At 31.9% G+C, this 17,795-nt stretch overlaps 1 protein-coding gene across 1 annotated transcript in view; it reads left to right on the top strand.

Moving 5' to 3' along the window:
• The window catches only part of SPTLC3 (serine palmitoyltransferase long chain base subunit 3), a 203,896-nt gene that overhangs the window by 165,033 nt on the left and 21,068 nt on the right, over positions 1-17,795 (top strand). The window contains exon 10 of the mRNA XM_051975913.1: positions 11,418-11,553. Coding sequence (XP_051831873.1) covers positions 11,418-11,553 — 136 coding nt within the window. The remainder of the gene's footprint in view (positions 1-11,417; positions 11,554-17,795) is intronic.

Raw genomic sequence — 17,795 nt, 5'->3', positions numbered from 1 at the left:
GCATGGGATTTTGGCCCCATAAAACAAATTCAGCTCTGCAATTAAAGCATTCTTTTTCTCTTATCATGAGTTCTCTTATCGTAACACATGGAGTTACACATTCGCTATGTTCAGAGAATAGATGACAATTAGTCTACCCACAGCTTCCTAGAGATTGAAGGGGAGTCACTCTTCCACAGTTATTTTTGTAGACAGTAATTATATTCCCCCCATAATTAGCTCACTTTCAACTAAGCAGTAAAGGGCAAAAGTGCAGTAGTACTATTCCTCACCCTAGCACCACTTAACAAAGATAAAATCTGGCCCTGGTTTGGAGAAGTCTGGTTGGGTAACTTGCTATCTCAGCATGCTCTTAGAAGACGCAGCTGGTGAATATTAAGGCAGGTGGATTTGTGTATTAAAGAATTCAACATGTGCTCTAAATTCAATGGAGCCTAGCTCTACTGTGTAAATACATCTGAGTGGTATACCCATCAAAGACTAAAACACTGGTCCCCTGGGTTCAGCTTTCTGGACAATGCAAGGGGGAAATGTGAAGTATTATTAACAATTCCCTAGAATGTCAGTAACAGGATAGTTCATAACTAATGCTACTGGCTAACTTTCTGGAATCCTACATCATTTGCCAACTAGAATTTATGATATGGAGAAATTTCTAGATACCAAGTATAATTTGATAAAGTTAGAATTGTTTCTCTGCTTCACAATTTTAATGATATCTATATACACAAAACTCAAATTCTACTCATTTTCTGAATGTAGAAACTGGGCACAGAGACTAATTCCTTCCTAAAATAGGATTGCTAAGTGATAAAAATCAGCATGTAACCCTTCCATTTCTCTTTCCTTTACTTAGTCCACTGGGCTTTCAAAATATATACAGAAAAAAAAATCAAGCAGAATGTTCCAGTGGAAAACATCATGCATCAAATACTGAGCTAAATGAAACATTACCAATTATATATCTGAGGAAATTGAAACCCAAAGAGATACAATTATTCTTTTCACATTGCAGGCTAACATGTCCCCACAAGCCAGAAAATTCATATAAAATGTTTTAGTTTTTCCTTCATATCAGAGAAATCTGAATTTTTCTTTTTATTTTATGGAGTACAGCATTTTATTGTAAAATTTGGGTTAAGTATTTGGTTGTAGACTCTGTCTCATCTGATGGCCTTTGAATATCATCTGTGGCTTCCATAAAACTCCTCAAAAATTCCCATTTAATTTCTTATGTTGATCAATGATATATGGAAACTGTGATTGGAAAACTTGCAAGGTGGAAAGGATAACTCTTACTTTTCCAAGGTCATGAAAGTGGTTGATGGCACAGCTGGAATTCAAACTAGAATCCAAATTTTATGCCCTTGCCTTTATATCTACAGTTGATCCCTTTTTTCTAAAAACAACCCACTCATCTGATATGCTATTTGAAAGTGTCACCAAACTCTCATTAAGATTCTTTTATTAGCTCTGTATGAAATTACAATTTTGTCTGCAGCAACCCTCTCTCCACTCTATGGACTATTACAACAGAATTAATTCCCCTACCACAAGTCTCTCCATATTGCAATTCTGCCTCTACATAGTTATAATTTGATCTTTCTAAAATATAGATCTGATCACATCACATCCCTATTCAATAAATTTCAGTGGTTTCCTATTACTTCCATGGTCAAATATAAAATCCCTTCTTAGGATTTCAAAACTCTTCCTATTCTAATCCTTTTCCTACCTTTCCTATCTTTTTATACCTTACTCCCTTCCAAATAGTCTATGATTCAATGCTGTTCCTTGCATGCACACATCACTCTATCCCCTGACTCTAAGCTCATATCCCTTGCCTCTAAACTCATTGTCCCACATACTTATAATTCTCTTCTCCTTATTCATCCCTCATAGATTCCCTGGCTTCCTACAAGAGTCAGCTAAAGCCCCATCTTCTACAAAAAGCTTTTCTTATTCTTCTTTAGTCTTGGTGGCTATCCACAATTAATCCTGTATATATCTTGTTTTGTACATAGTCGTTTGCATGATATCTCCCCCATTAAATTGTAAGCTCCTTGAGAGCAATAACCGTTTTTTTTTCCATTCTTTATATGCCAGCAAAATGCTTTAGCAAAATCACATGGCAAGCACTTAAATACTACTTGATTAACTTTCTGGACTTCCAGTCCTTCATAGGTACCTATTTCTATATCCCATGCCCACAAAGCCTTACTCTTCACTGGCAGTTAGATTTGGAACAAGTCTTATTAAACTGCATCCCTTTTTGAGGAGTCAACTGATAACAAATTAAGGTTTAAATTTTCTATCAATATTTAAATAATAAATATATCAACCAAAATGGAATTGCTCTCTAATTTTATGATTTTAGGGAACCCCAAGACATTTTTTGTTTTGTTTTTTATTGGATTTTGCTTTTTGGTTCAAACCTATAATTTCATGTGTTCACAAAACTTCCTATAAGGAAATTCCCTCTACCAATTGAGTTCAGTAATTGCTCTAACCATTAAAATATTAAAGAAACTTGGAACACCAAGAGGTTATATGATTTATCAGACTCACACAGCCAGTATGTGTCAGAGGCAGTACTTAAATATAGTCTGTCTGTCTGTCTGTCTCTCTCCCTCTCTCTCTCCCTCTCACTCTCCCTCTCACCACAATATCATGCTGCTTCTCTCCTTGAAGGATTTGGGAATAAATCATTTTTTAAAAGAGGAAGGTTAGGGAGTAGATATTTAGGAGTGTTTCTAAATACCTCAAGGCATTTATTGGGAAAGATAGGAAGTAGCCTATGGCAGGGAAACCAAACTACTATTACCACTTCAACCATTACTTCTCTTGAGATCTATATGAAAACACCCCACAATCCTAAACCCAAGGCCCTGGGATAAACAGTATTCCTTCACCAGTTCCACTTTTAGTGCCCACTATAATATGAGCTCAAGTCTAAGAACTACCTTTGCTTTTCTACTTATACTCGTAATAATGAGCATAGTTCTTTGCATACATTAAGTATTTAATAAATGCTTCTTTTTTATTCATTCAATGAGGCACCTATTTGCTGGCAATGTAAATCCTATTCTTGCACAGTAATGGAGCACACATTTAATAGGAAATCATTAAGTCCTAACTAGGGTCCATGAGAGTATCTGTTTGACCACATGAAATACTTCTTAATCCTGAAATTCTTGACATCAAAAATGAACTGATCAAGCTCTAAGCTTCTCCAAGAAAATCAGTTTTAAAAGTTTTGGGGGAGACTTTTTGTGGTTGATTTTTTTCCTCAGTCTGCTAAGTAAGTTTGTCACCTCTTAAGTAATCTTAAGTCTTACTATTCTGATGGGTCATCAGAGTCTATCTTTTGGAGGATTCCTTTGCTGCTGAGTGTGTTAGAAAACAAAGAGTTATAACATATCTTTTTAAAATAACACACAAAGTTTTTGTCTCCATGTTCAAATTTTTCTCCACAGTTCTCTTCCCTTCTCCCACCCTAGAATTTTGTGATGATCTGGGGAGGAATCCATAGCGAAATAGGGGATAGGCAGAAATAGAAGGGGAAGAAAAAAAGAGATAATATTTCACAGCCAGACATTTTGGTCACTATTTGGTTTTCATTTTAAATATTTACTTTTGTAGAATAATAATTTTTTTAATTGTGAGATATAATTTATAGAAATATCCTTCTATCCTCAGAGAATTAATTCTTATTTTCCAAGCAATCTCACCATGTCTCACCATGTGTTTTAAATAGCTAAGTTTGTATCCTGTTCTATGCTAAATAAGTTAAGGAGAAAGTAGGCAATGTGGGACAATTCTGTATATATTTTTAAAAACAAATAATAAAATGTCAATTCAAGGCATCTGGGCATATCCATGCTTCCTCTAATAGACAACCATTTTTTTGAAAGCTACAGAAAAATGAATGTGGCACCAGAATTGGCTTACATAATCACCAAAGCCTTCCTTTTCTTTTTTTTTTTTTTACTAAAATGGCTTTCATTATCATTGAATGCTGAATTAAGAGGAAATGTTCTTTAACTTCTGACAGATCTGGGAGCTTCCACTGTTCATATTTCCTCCTAGACCTTCAGAAATTGACTTGTACCAAACATTTTTGGAAATACCACAAACCACTGTTTTTATTAGCAACCAAAGAGCTTTGTAGTAGGATGCTTTGTGTTTTGTTTTCTTTCTCCTAGCCCAGCTGGTTTTGTTTTAATAGCACTGGAGAGATGGTTAAAGTGTTTGTGGCCTTTTCCTAACCCAATAGATTTCTTAAGAATAAAAAAGTTGGAAACTGAACTGATATAATAACATTATACAGGCTGTCTTAACAGATTGGTTAGCAAAGGATGTTTCCTGCTTTCTTTAAGAAGGCAGAGGTAGAAGGTGAGGCTTATTCAAATCCCTTTGGAACAGGCAGATCAAAAGATATTTAATCTCAGTGTCTACCAGTGTACAAAATACAATTACCTTTGAGATCATAGAATTTAGAGCTAAAAGTGATCTTAAACATCTTCTCTAAAACTCTCACTTTACAGTTAAGAAAAACTAAGGCTCCTTTTAGTTACTTAGTGAAGTGATATACACAAATACCAAGTAACTTAGACAGGATTATAACCCACATCTTCTTTCTCAAAATTCAGTGCTCTTTAAAATGCTAATTATATACTTAATGATGATGGTGATGGTGGTGGCAATGAGTATAACAATAAATTTCTGAAAGTTTACGTGTAGAAATGTACTCCAAAGATGTTTTTTTCATCCCCAATTTCTTCCTAGCCTAAACCACCACCTAAATCTCACTTAAGCTAGAAACGCTTAGCCCTCTCCTAAGAATCTAGCCCGGTGGCCAAGCATATACTTAGCTTCCTTTGCTTATAGTTTACTAAGCCATGGAACCACATCTCTTATGCAATGTGGTCTTAATAGTGATACCATAAAGAAAAAAGGGAACAGAATCTACCAAAATGAAATTCTCAGAAGTGGTAGAGAGTAAATCATGGCAACATCTTCATGCCACTAAAAAGGATTTTATCTGAGTGCCTCCTTTGGCCTAAATGCTATGGATTGATTGCCCAAGCATCAACAATCATCAGTGCTAATGATACATAGCACCTTTTAATTATGAACCTCAGAGCACTCTATAAGTATGGTGATAGCCCCATTCAATCCAGATGAGGAAATTTTAATAGGAATAGATGATTCCTCTGGCCCTCCAAGTCTGGAAATATGTTTCCAATTTTAAAAAGTGAGCAATATAGTGATTGAAAAGAACTGTAACTTATCCAACTTCCTGAAAAAAATCTTTCATAGGAGTCATTCATAGTAATCTACATAAGAAAACATAATAACCACAAAATGTTATAAAATCCTGTCTGCTATATTAGTTCAAGGATAGGAAACAAAGGACAGTAATAAAACATAGTTATTAAAAGAAAATAAGAATTTGTATTATGATCTATTTGGCTAGTAATTGAATGATAGGAAGCAAAAAGGTAAAATTAACTGTTAACATTTATACTTAATTTAATTAAGAATGGAAAGGACAGAAGGACCTAGGTAAGTAATAGGGCAACACAATGCAAAATAAATCATTATTGGACAAGCACAAAAATGATACCATCAAGAAAAGCAATTTAGATCATTCATAATACTTCCAACCTATGAATTCATTGTAGCCTTTCAAGGAAAACATTGAGGAATCATTAGGACAGCTTGATAAAGTCATTCTGTTCATTGTGCAGGGATAATCAACCTAAAAATAAATGCTGAAGGTGACTAACCATATGGCAAACATTTCAATGTTAATTCTGTAAATAACTTAGTGCATTGATTTCATTTACTATATTCAAAATACTTCTCTCCCCACATCTTTTCATTCAATTCTAGTCCTTTTTAACTGTCTCCTTACCTTCTTAGTCTCTCATCCAATATATGGATAAAACATTTATAATAAAATGTTTTATTAAAAATAAGGAAAAATAATATTGCCATATTTTGGTTTTCCTCTTTTTCAAATGTGTTGCCCTTCATAATATGTGCAAGTTTCTAGGATCATAACATGTTGCAAATGAGTTCTTTTTCAAGAACCACTGAAGTTATATCTATGCAACAAAATTCATCCAGATGTTTTTGCAGCTCTCCAGATTCTTTCCTCCTTTCCACTCTACACATCTGGATTGTTTTTTTTTTTATTTGCTTGAGTCTTTTTCTTCCCATGGAGAAATGAGAAGAGGTAGAAAAAGAAATGTATATTTTAAGGATTCCTATATCTGAATCAATCTCTTTCCTTCAAAAAAAAAGTCTTGCCTGATGGACCCAGAATAACTCCAATGGCAAATACAAATTGGTTTCTACAATGACCTAAACTTTTTTTCTTCACTAAATACAAGTGCACTGAAAAAAGGAAAAAAAGGAAGAAAGGAAAAAAGGAAAAATTTTACTCTCTGGATCAAACTAGATAAATTCCATGTCTTACACTTTACAAACTACTCAAATCATATTTATCTATATAGAAGATGGATAGTGAAGAAACAAATGTATTGATTAGCAGAATATGCATGCCTGGAAAAAAAAAATTTCCCTATTTTCTTAGCCAATGCCAACTCCCTTCACTTTGTCTTTGAATGATATATCCATCTTACTCTGTAATTAAACCTATTTATCTGTGTGAATTTTTAAGATTATAGAACAAATCATTTCTAATTATCTAGATAGTATAATGATGATAGTTCAAACTCCTGACTACAAATTTCTTTAAAAATAACAAGATAGTAATTGCCCGCTATTTGCAAAGCACTATGCTCAATGATTTAGGAGACTATGTATTAAGTATGCCAGCAAAAATATTAAAGGGTTTCTTAAACTTTTTCCACTTAAAACCCCTTTTTGCCCAAGAAAATTTACACAGCCCTAGATATATAGGTATGTAAAATATGTGTTTAAATCAAACATTTGCTGAAATCAAATCATAATTTTGCAACTCCCAAATTCAGTTATTCAACCCCATATGGAGTTCATGATTTATAATCTATTTATAACATTGTTCTAAACTCTCAATATCTCATTCTACAAGAGATGCTATTTAACTTTAGCATACCCAGAGAAGCATGACAAGTATGGTAAGAGGATTTTGAAACCATGTCATATGAGAAATAGATGAAGAAAACTAGGGAAACAAGGACCATGACAGTTTGTTTCAAATACTTAAAGTAAAGAAGTACTTCAAATACTCAAAGTACTCAGATGAAAAGACATTAAATTTGTTTCATTCAGTTCTAGAGACTAATAAATGGCATTTATATAGCACTTCAGAATATGCATATATGTATATAGATCTGCAGAGACAAACAATAATCCTATGATAGTAGACCCACAGATCTCATTATTAACCTTTTTATCAATAAGCACTATGTTTTTTTAGAGTCTAAATGATATATCATAAGTAGGCTTTAAACATAGATCTTCCTAACTCAAGTATAGCATTCTTATCTACTATGCCATAAATCTCATTATTAGAAAAGATGTCAGAGGACAAATTGTATTCATTTAGGAACATTATCCACATAGCTAACAAATAGTCATCTAACCTTTATTCAAAGAATTTCATTAAAGAGAAACTATCTCCAGTGGAAATAATTTTTTTATTACTTCAAGCCGAAGTTTATCTCATTCAATTTCTTTTCAGTGTACCTTGTTCTGTCTAATGAAATTAAGCAACACAAGTTAATGCCCCTTCCATTTTAAATCCCTTTAAATACTTGAAGGTAGTTACAAGCCTTATCTTCTCTAAATTAAAGAATTCTAGTTCTTTCCACCAAATTTTACTGTCAGTAGTCATGGAACCATTCATCAGTCACTCTTCTCTAGATGTTCTTTAGCTTGACAATTTTCTTCTTTCACTACCTAGCACCAGTCTATCATCCGAACATTATTAAACAATATTATTTTCCTACAGTCTTAGTTCAGATAAACTGGTCTTCCTATTCCTCACACATGGCACTCTAACTTCCTTCTCCCTAACTCTAAAATAGTTCAAGTGAATAAAATTCAACTACTTCATCTCTACTTCATTAAACAAATCTCTTCCTTCAATATACTGCTCATACAAAGTTTTTCCTGCCCTTCCATCTTAAACTACCACATATATAACATACATATATATAACATATACATATATAACAACCTTGAAATAATTTTGTATTTATTCTGCATGTACTTATATACATACATGTTGTTTCCATGGTTGAAAAGTTCTTCAAGGATACTTCATTCTTTGCATTTATATCCTCAATGTACTGTCATTTGGCAGGTGAATAAATGTGTATTGATTGATTGCTTGGGGAAACCAGAATTAGACACAAATCCTGAAATGATGTCTGACCAGAGCATCTACAAAGAAGTATTACTTTCCTCAGTATATACATACATACACACACACACACACACACACACACACACACACAAATATATATATTCAGTATTATTCTCTCTTAATGCAACCTAAAACTGTCAAGGCATATTATTGATTCATATTGAATTTTAAGTCCATTGAAACTTTTTCAGTTTTAAAAAAAATTTTTTTCAAAACTGTTATCTAGCCACACCTTTCTATCTTGTACCTATGAAGGTGACTTCGAAACCCAAGAGTAGGGAATTAGTAGTAACAGCAGGAGCAGTAGTAGTAGTAGTAATAGTAGTAGTATCTGACATTTATATAACATTAAATTATATTTTGCTATGTTTATCTCTATCTCCTAGTCTCTCAAAATCTTTTAGATGCTATCATTCAATGTGTAAGTTGTCATTCCTAATTTTGCACTACCTTCTAATTAAATGTGTGCTATATGTATATTCATTCTAGTCACATAAAAATATTATACAATACAGGGTCAAGGATAGATATACTTACCTGTTTCATCTATAAAACATAATCCAAGCTTGGAAAGAAATCAAGGGGGCCCTTGATGAAAATCAGAGAAGGTTAAATGACTTGGTATTTGGGCTTTTTTTATGGTTTCCTGAACTGATGGGGAGATGCTGGACATTTGCTAAGCATACACAAGGGGAAATTAAGAAAGTAAGGGGGCCTAATGAGGCAGGCATAATCTACTGACAAATATGTCTATTAGTAGTACAAATTAGATGAAGGACAAATAGAATGTTTATGCGACTAAAATTTTAAAAGTCAGTTTGAAATGCTTCATTGCCAATTTCTCAGTACTACTATCAAGTTCCTTCCTCCCTTTTTTTCCTTCCTTCCTTCCTATCTTCCTTCTTTCTTTCCTTTCTTTCTTCCTTCCTTCTCTTTCTTCTTTCCTTTCTTCCTTCTTTCCTTCCTTTCTTTCTCCCTTCCTTCCCTTTCTTCTTTCCTTTCTTTCTTCCTTCCTTCCTTCTCTTTCTTCCTTCCTTCCTCCCTCCTCCTTTTCTTTCCCCTTCCTTCCTTCTTTCTCTTTTTCCACTTCTTTTCCTTCCCTTCTTTATGTCCACATAGGACCTGCAGGTGCAGAAGTAAAGCATTTGGGAGTGACAGCAAAATCAAGAACATGATCATTTCTGTGTGTATCTGAGATAGGATGGATATAGGAAATGAGATAAGAAACTAGTAGGTTAGGGTGTTTGAAAGAGTAAAGTCTCCCAAGATGAGGAAAAAGTTAGAAAGGTAAAAACCAGAGAGCTAGAAGCTGGGGAAGGAATTCCAAGTGTGAGCATGCTGTGGAATTTAGGTAGTCAGAAAGTGGGACTACAGTGTGATTCAATAACTTCCCTGGAAGGTGCTTCATTTGATCCATTTAATCATCTAACCCACTCTACATTCATCATCTTGAAGGCACAAATTATGAAGATCTTGATTACTTCATGCCCACTGATAAACACAAAATATTAATACTTTAAGGACAGCCAAATAAAAGAAAAGATTATAATTAAGAACAGGAAATAGAAAGTTAATAAAATGTTCAGACTCAGGAGAAAGAAATAAAAAAGAATTAAATAAGCACTTATCACATGTCAGACACTATGCTAAGGGCTTAACAAATATTATTGCATCTGATCTTTAAAAGCACCTTGTAAGGCAGGTTCTATTTTCATTTTATAGTTAAGGAAACCGAAGAAGATAAAGATTAAGTGATTTTCTAAGGACACACAGCTAGTGAGGCCATATTTCAATTCAGGTCTTCCTAATTCCACAACTACCCTTCTTTTCACTGTATCACTTGTTGCCTCTAGGTAGAAGTTATCTGATACAGACAAATCATCAATAGCATAAAATTAAGAAGGAAAAGAGAATCACTACATCAGCATAAATTCCTGTCCATCTTCCAGAGATATCTATAACCAGCTTCTCTTAGAATTAAATTTTAGTTAGCCACATATTAAATATGTGATTCTATTTCCAAGGATTCTGTTTATATTCTCCTATTCTGATGGAAATACTCAAGGATACAATCAAGTTCTCCTTCATTGAAAAAATTGTATTTCAATCTTATTTTTGTCCTACCAAGTGTTCTTTCCTTCCTTTCTCCTACCCAGAGAGCCATCCTTTATGTATAGTGATATTTCTTTAAAAAAAAGAAAGTAGGAGAAAATTCAGCAAAATTTGCCAACTCACTAAAAATATCTGACAATATCTATAATATTCGACATCTGAGGATCTTGAGGATCTCAAGCAAGGGGTTAGAATCTAGAAGGGAAAAGGTACCTTCTCATCTCTTTTAGTATCAAACATATTCTTTATAATTTTGCAACATCGATTTTAAAATGTTTGGTAAAATGGCCTAATATAAAAAACTATTCTTTTGCTATTGCCCCACAGCCTAATGAATTATGTACAACAGTGGTTCTCAAACTTTTGTTCTCAGTTTCTTCATGTTGTTAAAAAAAACTATCGAGGATCTGTTCAAAGAGTTTTTGTTCACATGGGTTATATTTATAGCTAGTTACTATATTAGAAATAAAAAAAATTTTTGAATTTGTAGACCCTCTGAAAGGGTTTCAGAGACCCCAACAATTCTTTGGACTACACTTTGAGGACTACTGATGTACACTATATACATAACATTAAATTCCCTTCTTTTGCTCTAGCACCTCTTACACCTGATGAGGGGAGCAAGCAACTGTTTCCTACTGCATTTTCATACTATTGAAACAGAAGCAGCACTTGTGGTAGCAGGTATACTTCCCTTCCAAGAGTACTACCATGATAGAGTGGAAGCCAGGGCAGCCAGAAATTTGCTCTAGCATTAGGGTTTTACTATCTTGAACCCTGTCTACTCACTGACAATAAGCTGAGTCCATACAAGCATTTGGTATGCTCCAAACTCATGTGACTTTTGCTTTTAATTTTTCCTCCCTAAGAAAACCCTCTCATGTTAATTTAACGAACTGATTTCATGCCTATTTCTTTCCAGGCATACAGAGAATCCGGCAACTTGCCCAAAACACAAGATACTTCAGAAATAGACTGAATGAAATGGGTTTCATTATTTATGGAAATCAAGAATCACCTGTTATTCCCCTACTCCTTTATTTACCAAGTAAAGTAGCGTAAGTATTAACATATCTTTCAAAGTATAAAAATTGAGACATGGTAAAATAATCCTATGCCTATGACACCAATCATATCATTCACTGTAGGGCTATATACTTGAAATGAAATAACAAATTCATAAGTTACTTCATGGTCAAACTACTAAGATTCAAAGATTATTCGCTGATTATCTGTTTAACAGCAGTTATTTTAAAAGTGGAAGTAGCAAGTACTGGAAGATGGGGCCCAAAGTTCTAACCTCCAGCTGTCCACAACCTATGTAACCGTGAGTCACTTGACATACATATAGTAAGAAGATAACCTTGTGAGTCTATAAAGCAAAGTAGAAAAGCATGATTGAGAGCATTGAGGTAAATAGCTATAAGCAGAAACAGAAGCAATATTAATCATGGAAGTATACTATAGATCATGGTTTCTTTGACTTTTTCCACTCGTAACCCCTTTTTACCTGAAAAAATTTTATGCAACCCTGTCTCAAAGTAGTGTTTGTGCATGTGCCATGCAAAGTGCACATACTGTATGTTCAGAACCAAAGCTACAGTGAAGTTGCATAATGCAATTCTGAAATCTCTTTTAGTCATTGCATTCAAATGACCCACAGCTTCAGAAATTTTGCTATAGACAACCTGGAGAAAAAGAAGAAAAAGGAGATAAGTTCAATATATCAATAAAAAGCCTGGCACAGAGGCCTCTTCCACAGAGTTTATAGAATTTTATCGGTTTTTAAAGTTGTTTTCCTTTACAATGTTTTTGTCTTTGTATATATTAACCTCTTAACGACTTAACAGTGTTCACTTTATCCTAAGTCAACTCATACAGGTCTTTCCAGTTTCTTCAAAAACTGTCCATGTCATTATTTATTATGGCACAAAAATATTCCATTATATTCATACATTATAATTTGTTTAGCCATAATCAGATCAATGGTATCTCCTTAGAGTTCTAGTGATTGACTACTACAAAAAGAGTTAGTGTGTGTATATATATATATATTTTAATAGATACTAGTCCTCTTCCTCTTCTCTTGAGATCTTTGAGATATATGACTATGGTAATCAAATTGTGTCCAAAGTCACTGTTTAGTGACATTTTAGTATGGCTTCAAATTGCTTTCCAGAATGGTTGAACCAATTCACAGTTCCACCTGTGGCATAATAGTATACTTATTTTTCCATAAACCACCAAAATTTAGCAATTTCCTCTTATCATCTTTGCCAATCTGATGAGTGTAAGGTCAAATTGTAGTGCTGTTTTAATTTACCTTTCTCTAATACCAGTGATTTAAATCACTTTTTTCATATGATTTTTGATAGCTTGGATTTCTTTGAAACTGCTTTTTTAATATCAATTAACCACTTATCTATTTAGGAAGAAATCCAATTCTCATAAATTTGCAGCTACACTTTTTGTATATTGGGATATATTTGGATTTTTATGAAAACAATTTTCCCTGCATTCCTATTTCTCTTCTAATTTTAACTGCATTGGTTTTGTTTACACAAAAGATTTTTTTTTAATTTTATGTAATCAAAATTGTCTGTTTTATTCCTCTATATGTTGATTCATTATAAACTCTTTCTCATCCATAAGTCAGAAAGATAGTGTCTCTATTTCGCCTCTAATTTACTTTGCAATATCAATGCCATTTAATCTACTATCAACTATATCAACATCATTTATCAATTTGAAGCATATTTTATGGTTTGAGATATTGGTCTATACATATACAGATCATATATGACTTGAGACTGTCTAAATCTAATTTTTGACAAATTTTTCTTAGAAACGTATCAAATAGTAATATTCTACCCCAGGAATGGGCATTTTTTGATTTATCAAAAACTACTGTTTGTATATCAAATACTATTATGCTGTGTAAATAGAGTCAGTACAAAAATCTTGAGACAGTGCAGAACTAGAGGCCAACTCTGACATAAAAACAGCAAGCCACAAAAAAGGCAGGAAAAATGTTTTTGTTTTTGTTTTTGTTTTTTTTTTAAATAGCTTAACTATAGAATGTTACTATGCTGATAGGCATAAACTTAGAAGAGGACAATAGTGTCCAAATGGCTACATGTAAATCCTCAAAGAAAAATGTAATTTCATCTCAGATGCAAAAGGAATTTCTGGAAGACCTTAAGAAGGAGTTTAAAAAGCAAATTAGAAAAGGAGAAGAAAAACTGAGAGTAATGCAAGACAATTATGAATAATAAGTCAACAGCATAGAAAACAACATTAAAAATTATCAAGGAAAATAACTTCCTAAATATAGAATTTGGCAAATGGAAAGCAAAGTAAAAAAAGTTCACTGAAACAAATATTTCCTTAAAAATTAGAATTAAACAATTGGAAGCGAATGATTGTATGAGACATCATGATATAAAAAAAGTTCACAAAAGTAAAAAATTTTAGAAGAAAATGTGAAATTTCTCACTGGAAAAACACATGACTTTCAAAATAGATCCAGGAGGGATCTCATATAATAATTAGTCAATCAAAAAAAAAACTGCCTTGATATATTAGAACCAGAGGGCAAAATAGGAATTGAAAGAATCTATTGATCATCATCTAAGAGAGATTCCAAAATTAAAGCTCACAGGAATATTACTGAGGAAATTCCAGAGCTCACAAATTAAGAAGAAAATATTGTAAATAGCCAAAAAGAAACAATTCAAATATCATGAGCTACAGTCAAAATTACACAGGATTTGGCAGCTTCCACATTAAAAAAGTGGAGAGGTTGGAATATGATAAACTAAAAGGCAAATGAGTTAGGATTACAACCAAAAATCACCTAGCCAGCAAAGCAGAATATAATCTTTCTAGTAGAAAATGGTTATAATCAAATAGAGGTCTTTTAAGATAGCTAAATAAGAAACAGAAATGAATAAAATAGTTTGATCTCAATAAGAGACTCGAGGGAACCATAAAAAAGAGAAAAAAGAAGTGAAAACACAAATTCAATCAAATTAAACTTTCTATTTCTATATGATAAAATAATACTTATAACTTTTAACAGCCTTATTATTATAAGAGTAATCAGAAGAAATATATATAGTCAGAAGTATGGACAAAAGGCGACATTGATGGGATGGTATCCCAAAAAATAAAAATAAATAAGTAAATATGAGAAAGAAAAGTGCACTGGAAGATGGAGGGACACAAATTATCCCACATAAAAGAAGCATAAAAAAGAAATAATAACCATATGCTTTTCAGTTCATAATACAATGAAAGTTATATTCAATAATAGACAATGGAAAAAGAAAAAAATTAATTAGACATTAAATTATCTGATGATAAAAACAAGTGGATTAAAGACTAAATCATAGAAACAATCAATTTCATTAAAGAAAATTACAACAATTAAACAAATTTATGGGATGTAGCCAAAATGTTACTTAGAGGAAAATGTGTATTTCTAAATGTTTATATCAATAAAATAGAGGGGAAAGTAGATCAGTAAATTGAGCATGCAACTAAAACCAACTAGGAGGAAAAAACAAATTAAAAATCAATTAAACATTTGATTGTTTAATTTGGAACTTCTGAAAATAATTTGGAAATTCTGAAAATAAAAAAGATTAATAAAATTGAAAGTAAAAAAAAATGTAATTAATGAAATACAAAAATTAGAACATGTTTTATGGGAAAAAACAATAATATAGATAAAACATTAGTTAATTTGATTATAAAAAAGAAGGAAGAAAACCAAATTACTAGTATCAAAAATGAAAGGGATGGATTCACCATCAATGAGTAAGATTTTTTAAAACAATTGTTAGAAGCTATTTTGCACAATCATATGCTAATAAATTTGATACTCTAAATGAAGTGGATGACTATGAAAATATAAATTACCCAGAATAATAGAATAATAAAAACATTTAAATAACCCAATCTTAGAAAAAATAAATTGAACAAGCCATCAATGAACTTCCTAAGGGAAAAATCCCCAGGAATATAGATGGATGGACAATCAAATTCTATCAAACATTTGAAGAACAATTAATCCCAATACTGTATAAACTATTTAGAAAACTAGGCAAAGAAGGAGTCCTACCAAATTCCTATTATGAAACAAATATAATACTAATACCCAAAACAGGAAGAACCAAAACAGAAAAAAAGAAAATTATAGAACAATTCTCCTAATGAATATTCATGCAAAAAATTTAAATTAAACATTAAAAGAGAGATTACAGCCACATATGACCAGGTGGAATTTATAGCAAATATGTCAGGCTTGTTTAATATTAGGAAAATTGTCATCATAATTGACCACATTAGTTACAAAACCAACAGAAATTATATGATTATCTCAATAGATGCAGAAAAAGCCTTTATCAAAATACAGCACCCATTCCTATTAAAAACACTAAAGAGCACAAGAATAAAGAAAACTTATCTTAACATAATAGGCAATATTTATCTAGAATCATCAGTAAGCATTATCTATAATAGGAGAAGCTAGAAGTTTTAAGTTCGGAGTAAAGCAAGAATGCCTGTTATCACTTCTATTACTTACTAACTCGATAATTGTTATCCAGAGCAATGAGAAGAAAAAGAAATTAACTAAGATAGGAAATTTTTAAAAATCATTCTTTGTAGATATTATGTTATACTTAGACAACCTTAGAGAATCAACTAACAACCTACTTTAAATTATTAATAACTTTAGCAAAGTTGCAGGATACAAAATACATTCACATTAATCATCAGCATTTCTACATTTAACAACAAAGCTCAGCAGTAAGAAATCGAAAGAGAAATTCTATTTAAAGTAAGTATAGATAATATAAAGTACTTGGGATTTTAACTGCCAAGACAAACCCAAGAACTATATGAGGACAAATATAAAACACTTTTCACAAAAATAAAGTCAGATCCAAACAACTGGGAAAATATAAATTGCTTATGGGTAGGTCGAGTCAACAAAACTGACAATTCTGCCTAAATTAATCTATTTACTCAGTGACATACCAATCAGATTATCAAAAGATTATTCTATAGAGCTAGAAAAAAATAATGGAAGTCATCAGGAAAAACATAAAACTCAGGATACCAAGAAAATCAACAAAGGAAAATGCAAAAGGATATATTCTAGCTGTACCAGATTTCAACCTGTATTATAAAGTGGTAATTATCAAAACAATTAGCTATTAGTTAGGAAATAGAGTAGTAGATCACTGGAATAGATTAGATACAAATTACATTATAGTAAGTCATCATAATAATCTAATATATGATAACTCAAAGATTCAAGCTTTGGGGGGGGAAACTTATTACTGATCAAAAAACTTCTGAAAAAAACTGAAAAACAGTATAACAGAAACTAAATATACTCCAACATCGCAAATGTTATATATACCAAGATAAAGTCAAAATGATAATGAGTTACATATAAAGGATGATAACATAATCAAATTAAGAAAGCATGCAACACTTCATCTGACAAATTTAAGGGAAGAATTTAAAACCAAATAAGATATAAAGAGCATTACAAACCATAAAATAGATCATTTTGATTACATAATATTAAAAAAATTTTCTACTAGCAAAACCAATATAACCAAAATCATAAGGAAAGCAGAAAACAAAAGGGAATTTTTGGCAATAAGTATGTCTAATAAAGACCTCATTTCTCAGTTATATAAAAAAGAATCAAATTTATAAAAATGCAAGTAATTTCTCAATTGATAAATGGTTAAAGGACATGAATAGGATGTTTTTAGACAAAGAAATCAGTTATCTATAGTCATATGAAAAAATGCTGTAAATTATTATTGATTAGAGAAATGCATATTAAAACAACTATGATATCATTTCAAAACTATTGAATTGGCCTAATATCACTAAAAAAAAAGAAAATGATGGATGTTAAAGGGTTTCTGGGAAAACTGGGACATTAATGTTCCATTAGTAAAGTTGTGAACTGATTCAACCATTATGGAGAGCAATTTGGAACTGTCCCAAAGGGTATTAAACTATATATACAGTTGATTCAACAATAATACAACTAGGTCTATAATTCAGACACCCAAAAGAAGTAAACAGGACTTATTTCTACAAAAATATTTATAGCAGTTCTTTTTATGGTAGCTAAAAATTGGAAACCAAAGGGATGCCCATCAAGGAAATGGCTAAACGAGCTGTACTATATAGTTGTGATGAAATATTATTGTGCCATAAATAATGATAAGCAGGATGATTTCAGAAAAACCTAGAAAAACTTACT

The sequence above is a fragment of the Antechinus flavipes genome, chromosome 2 (genome assembly GCF_016432865.1).
Source record: "Antechinus flavipes isolate AdamAnt ecotype Samford, QLD, Australia chromosome 2, AdamAnt_v2, whole genome shotgun sequence".
In the NCBI taxonomy this organism is placed as follows: domain Eukaryota; kingdom Metazoa; phylum Chordata; class Mammalia; order Dasyuromorphia; family Dasyuridae; genus Antechinus; species Antechinus flavipes.
The sequence above is the reverse complement of the archived record's forward strand: the minus strand, read 5'-3'. Positions and strand labels throughout refer to the sequence as shown.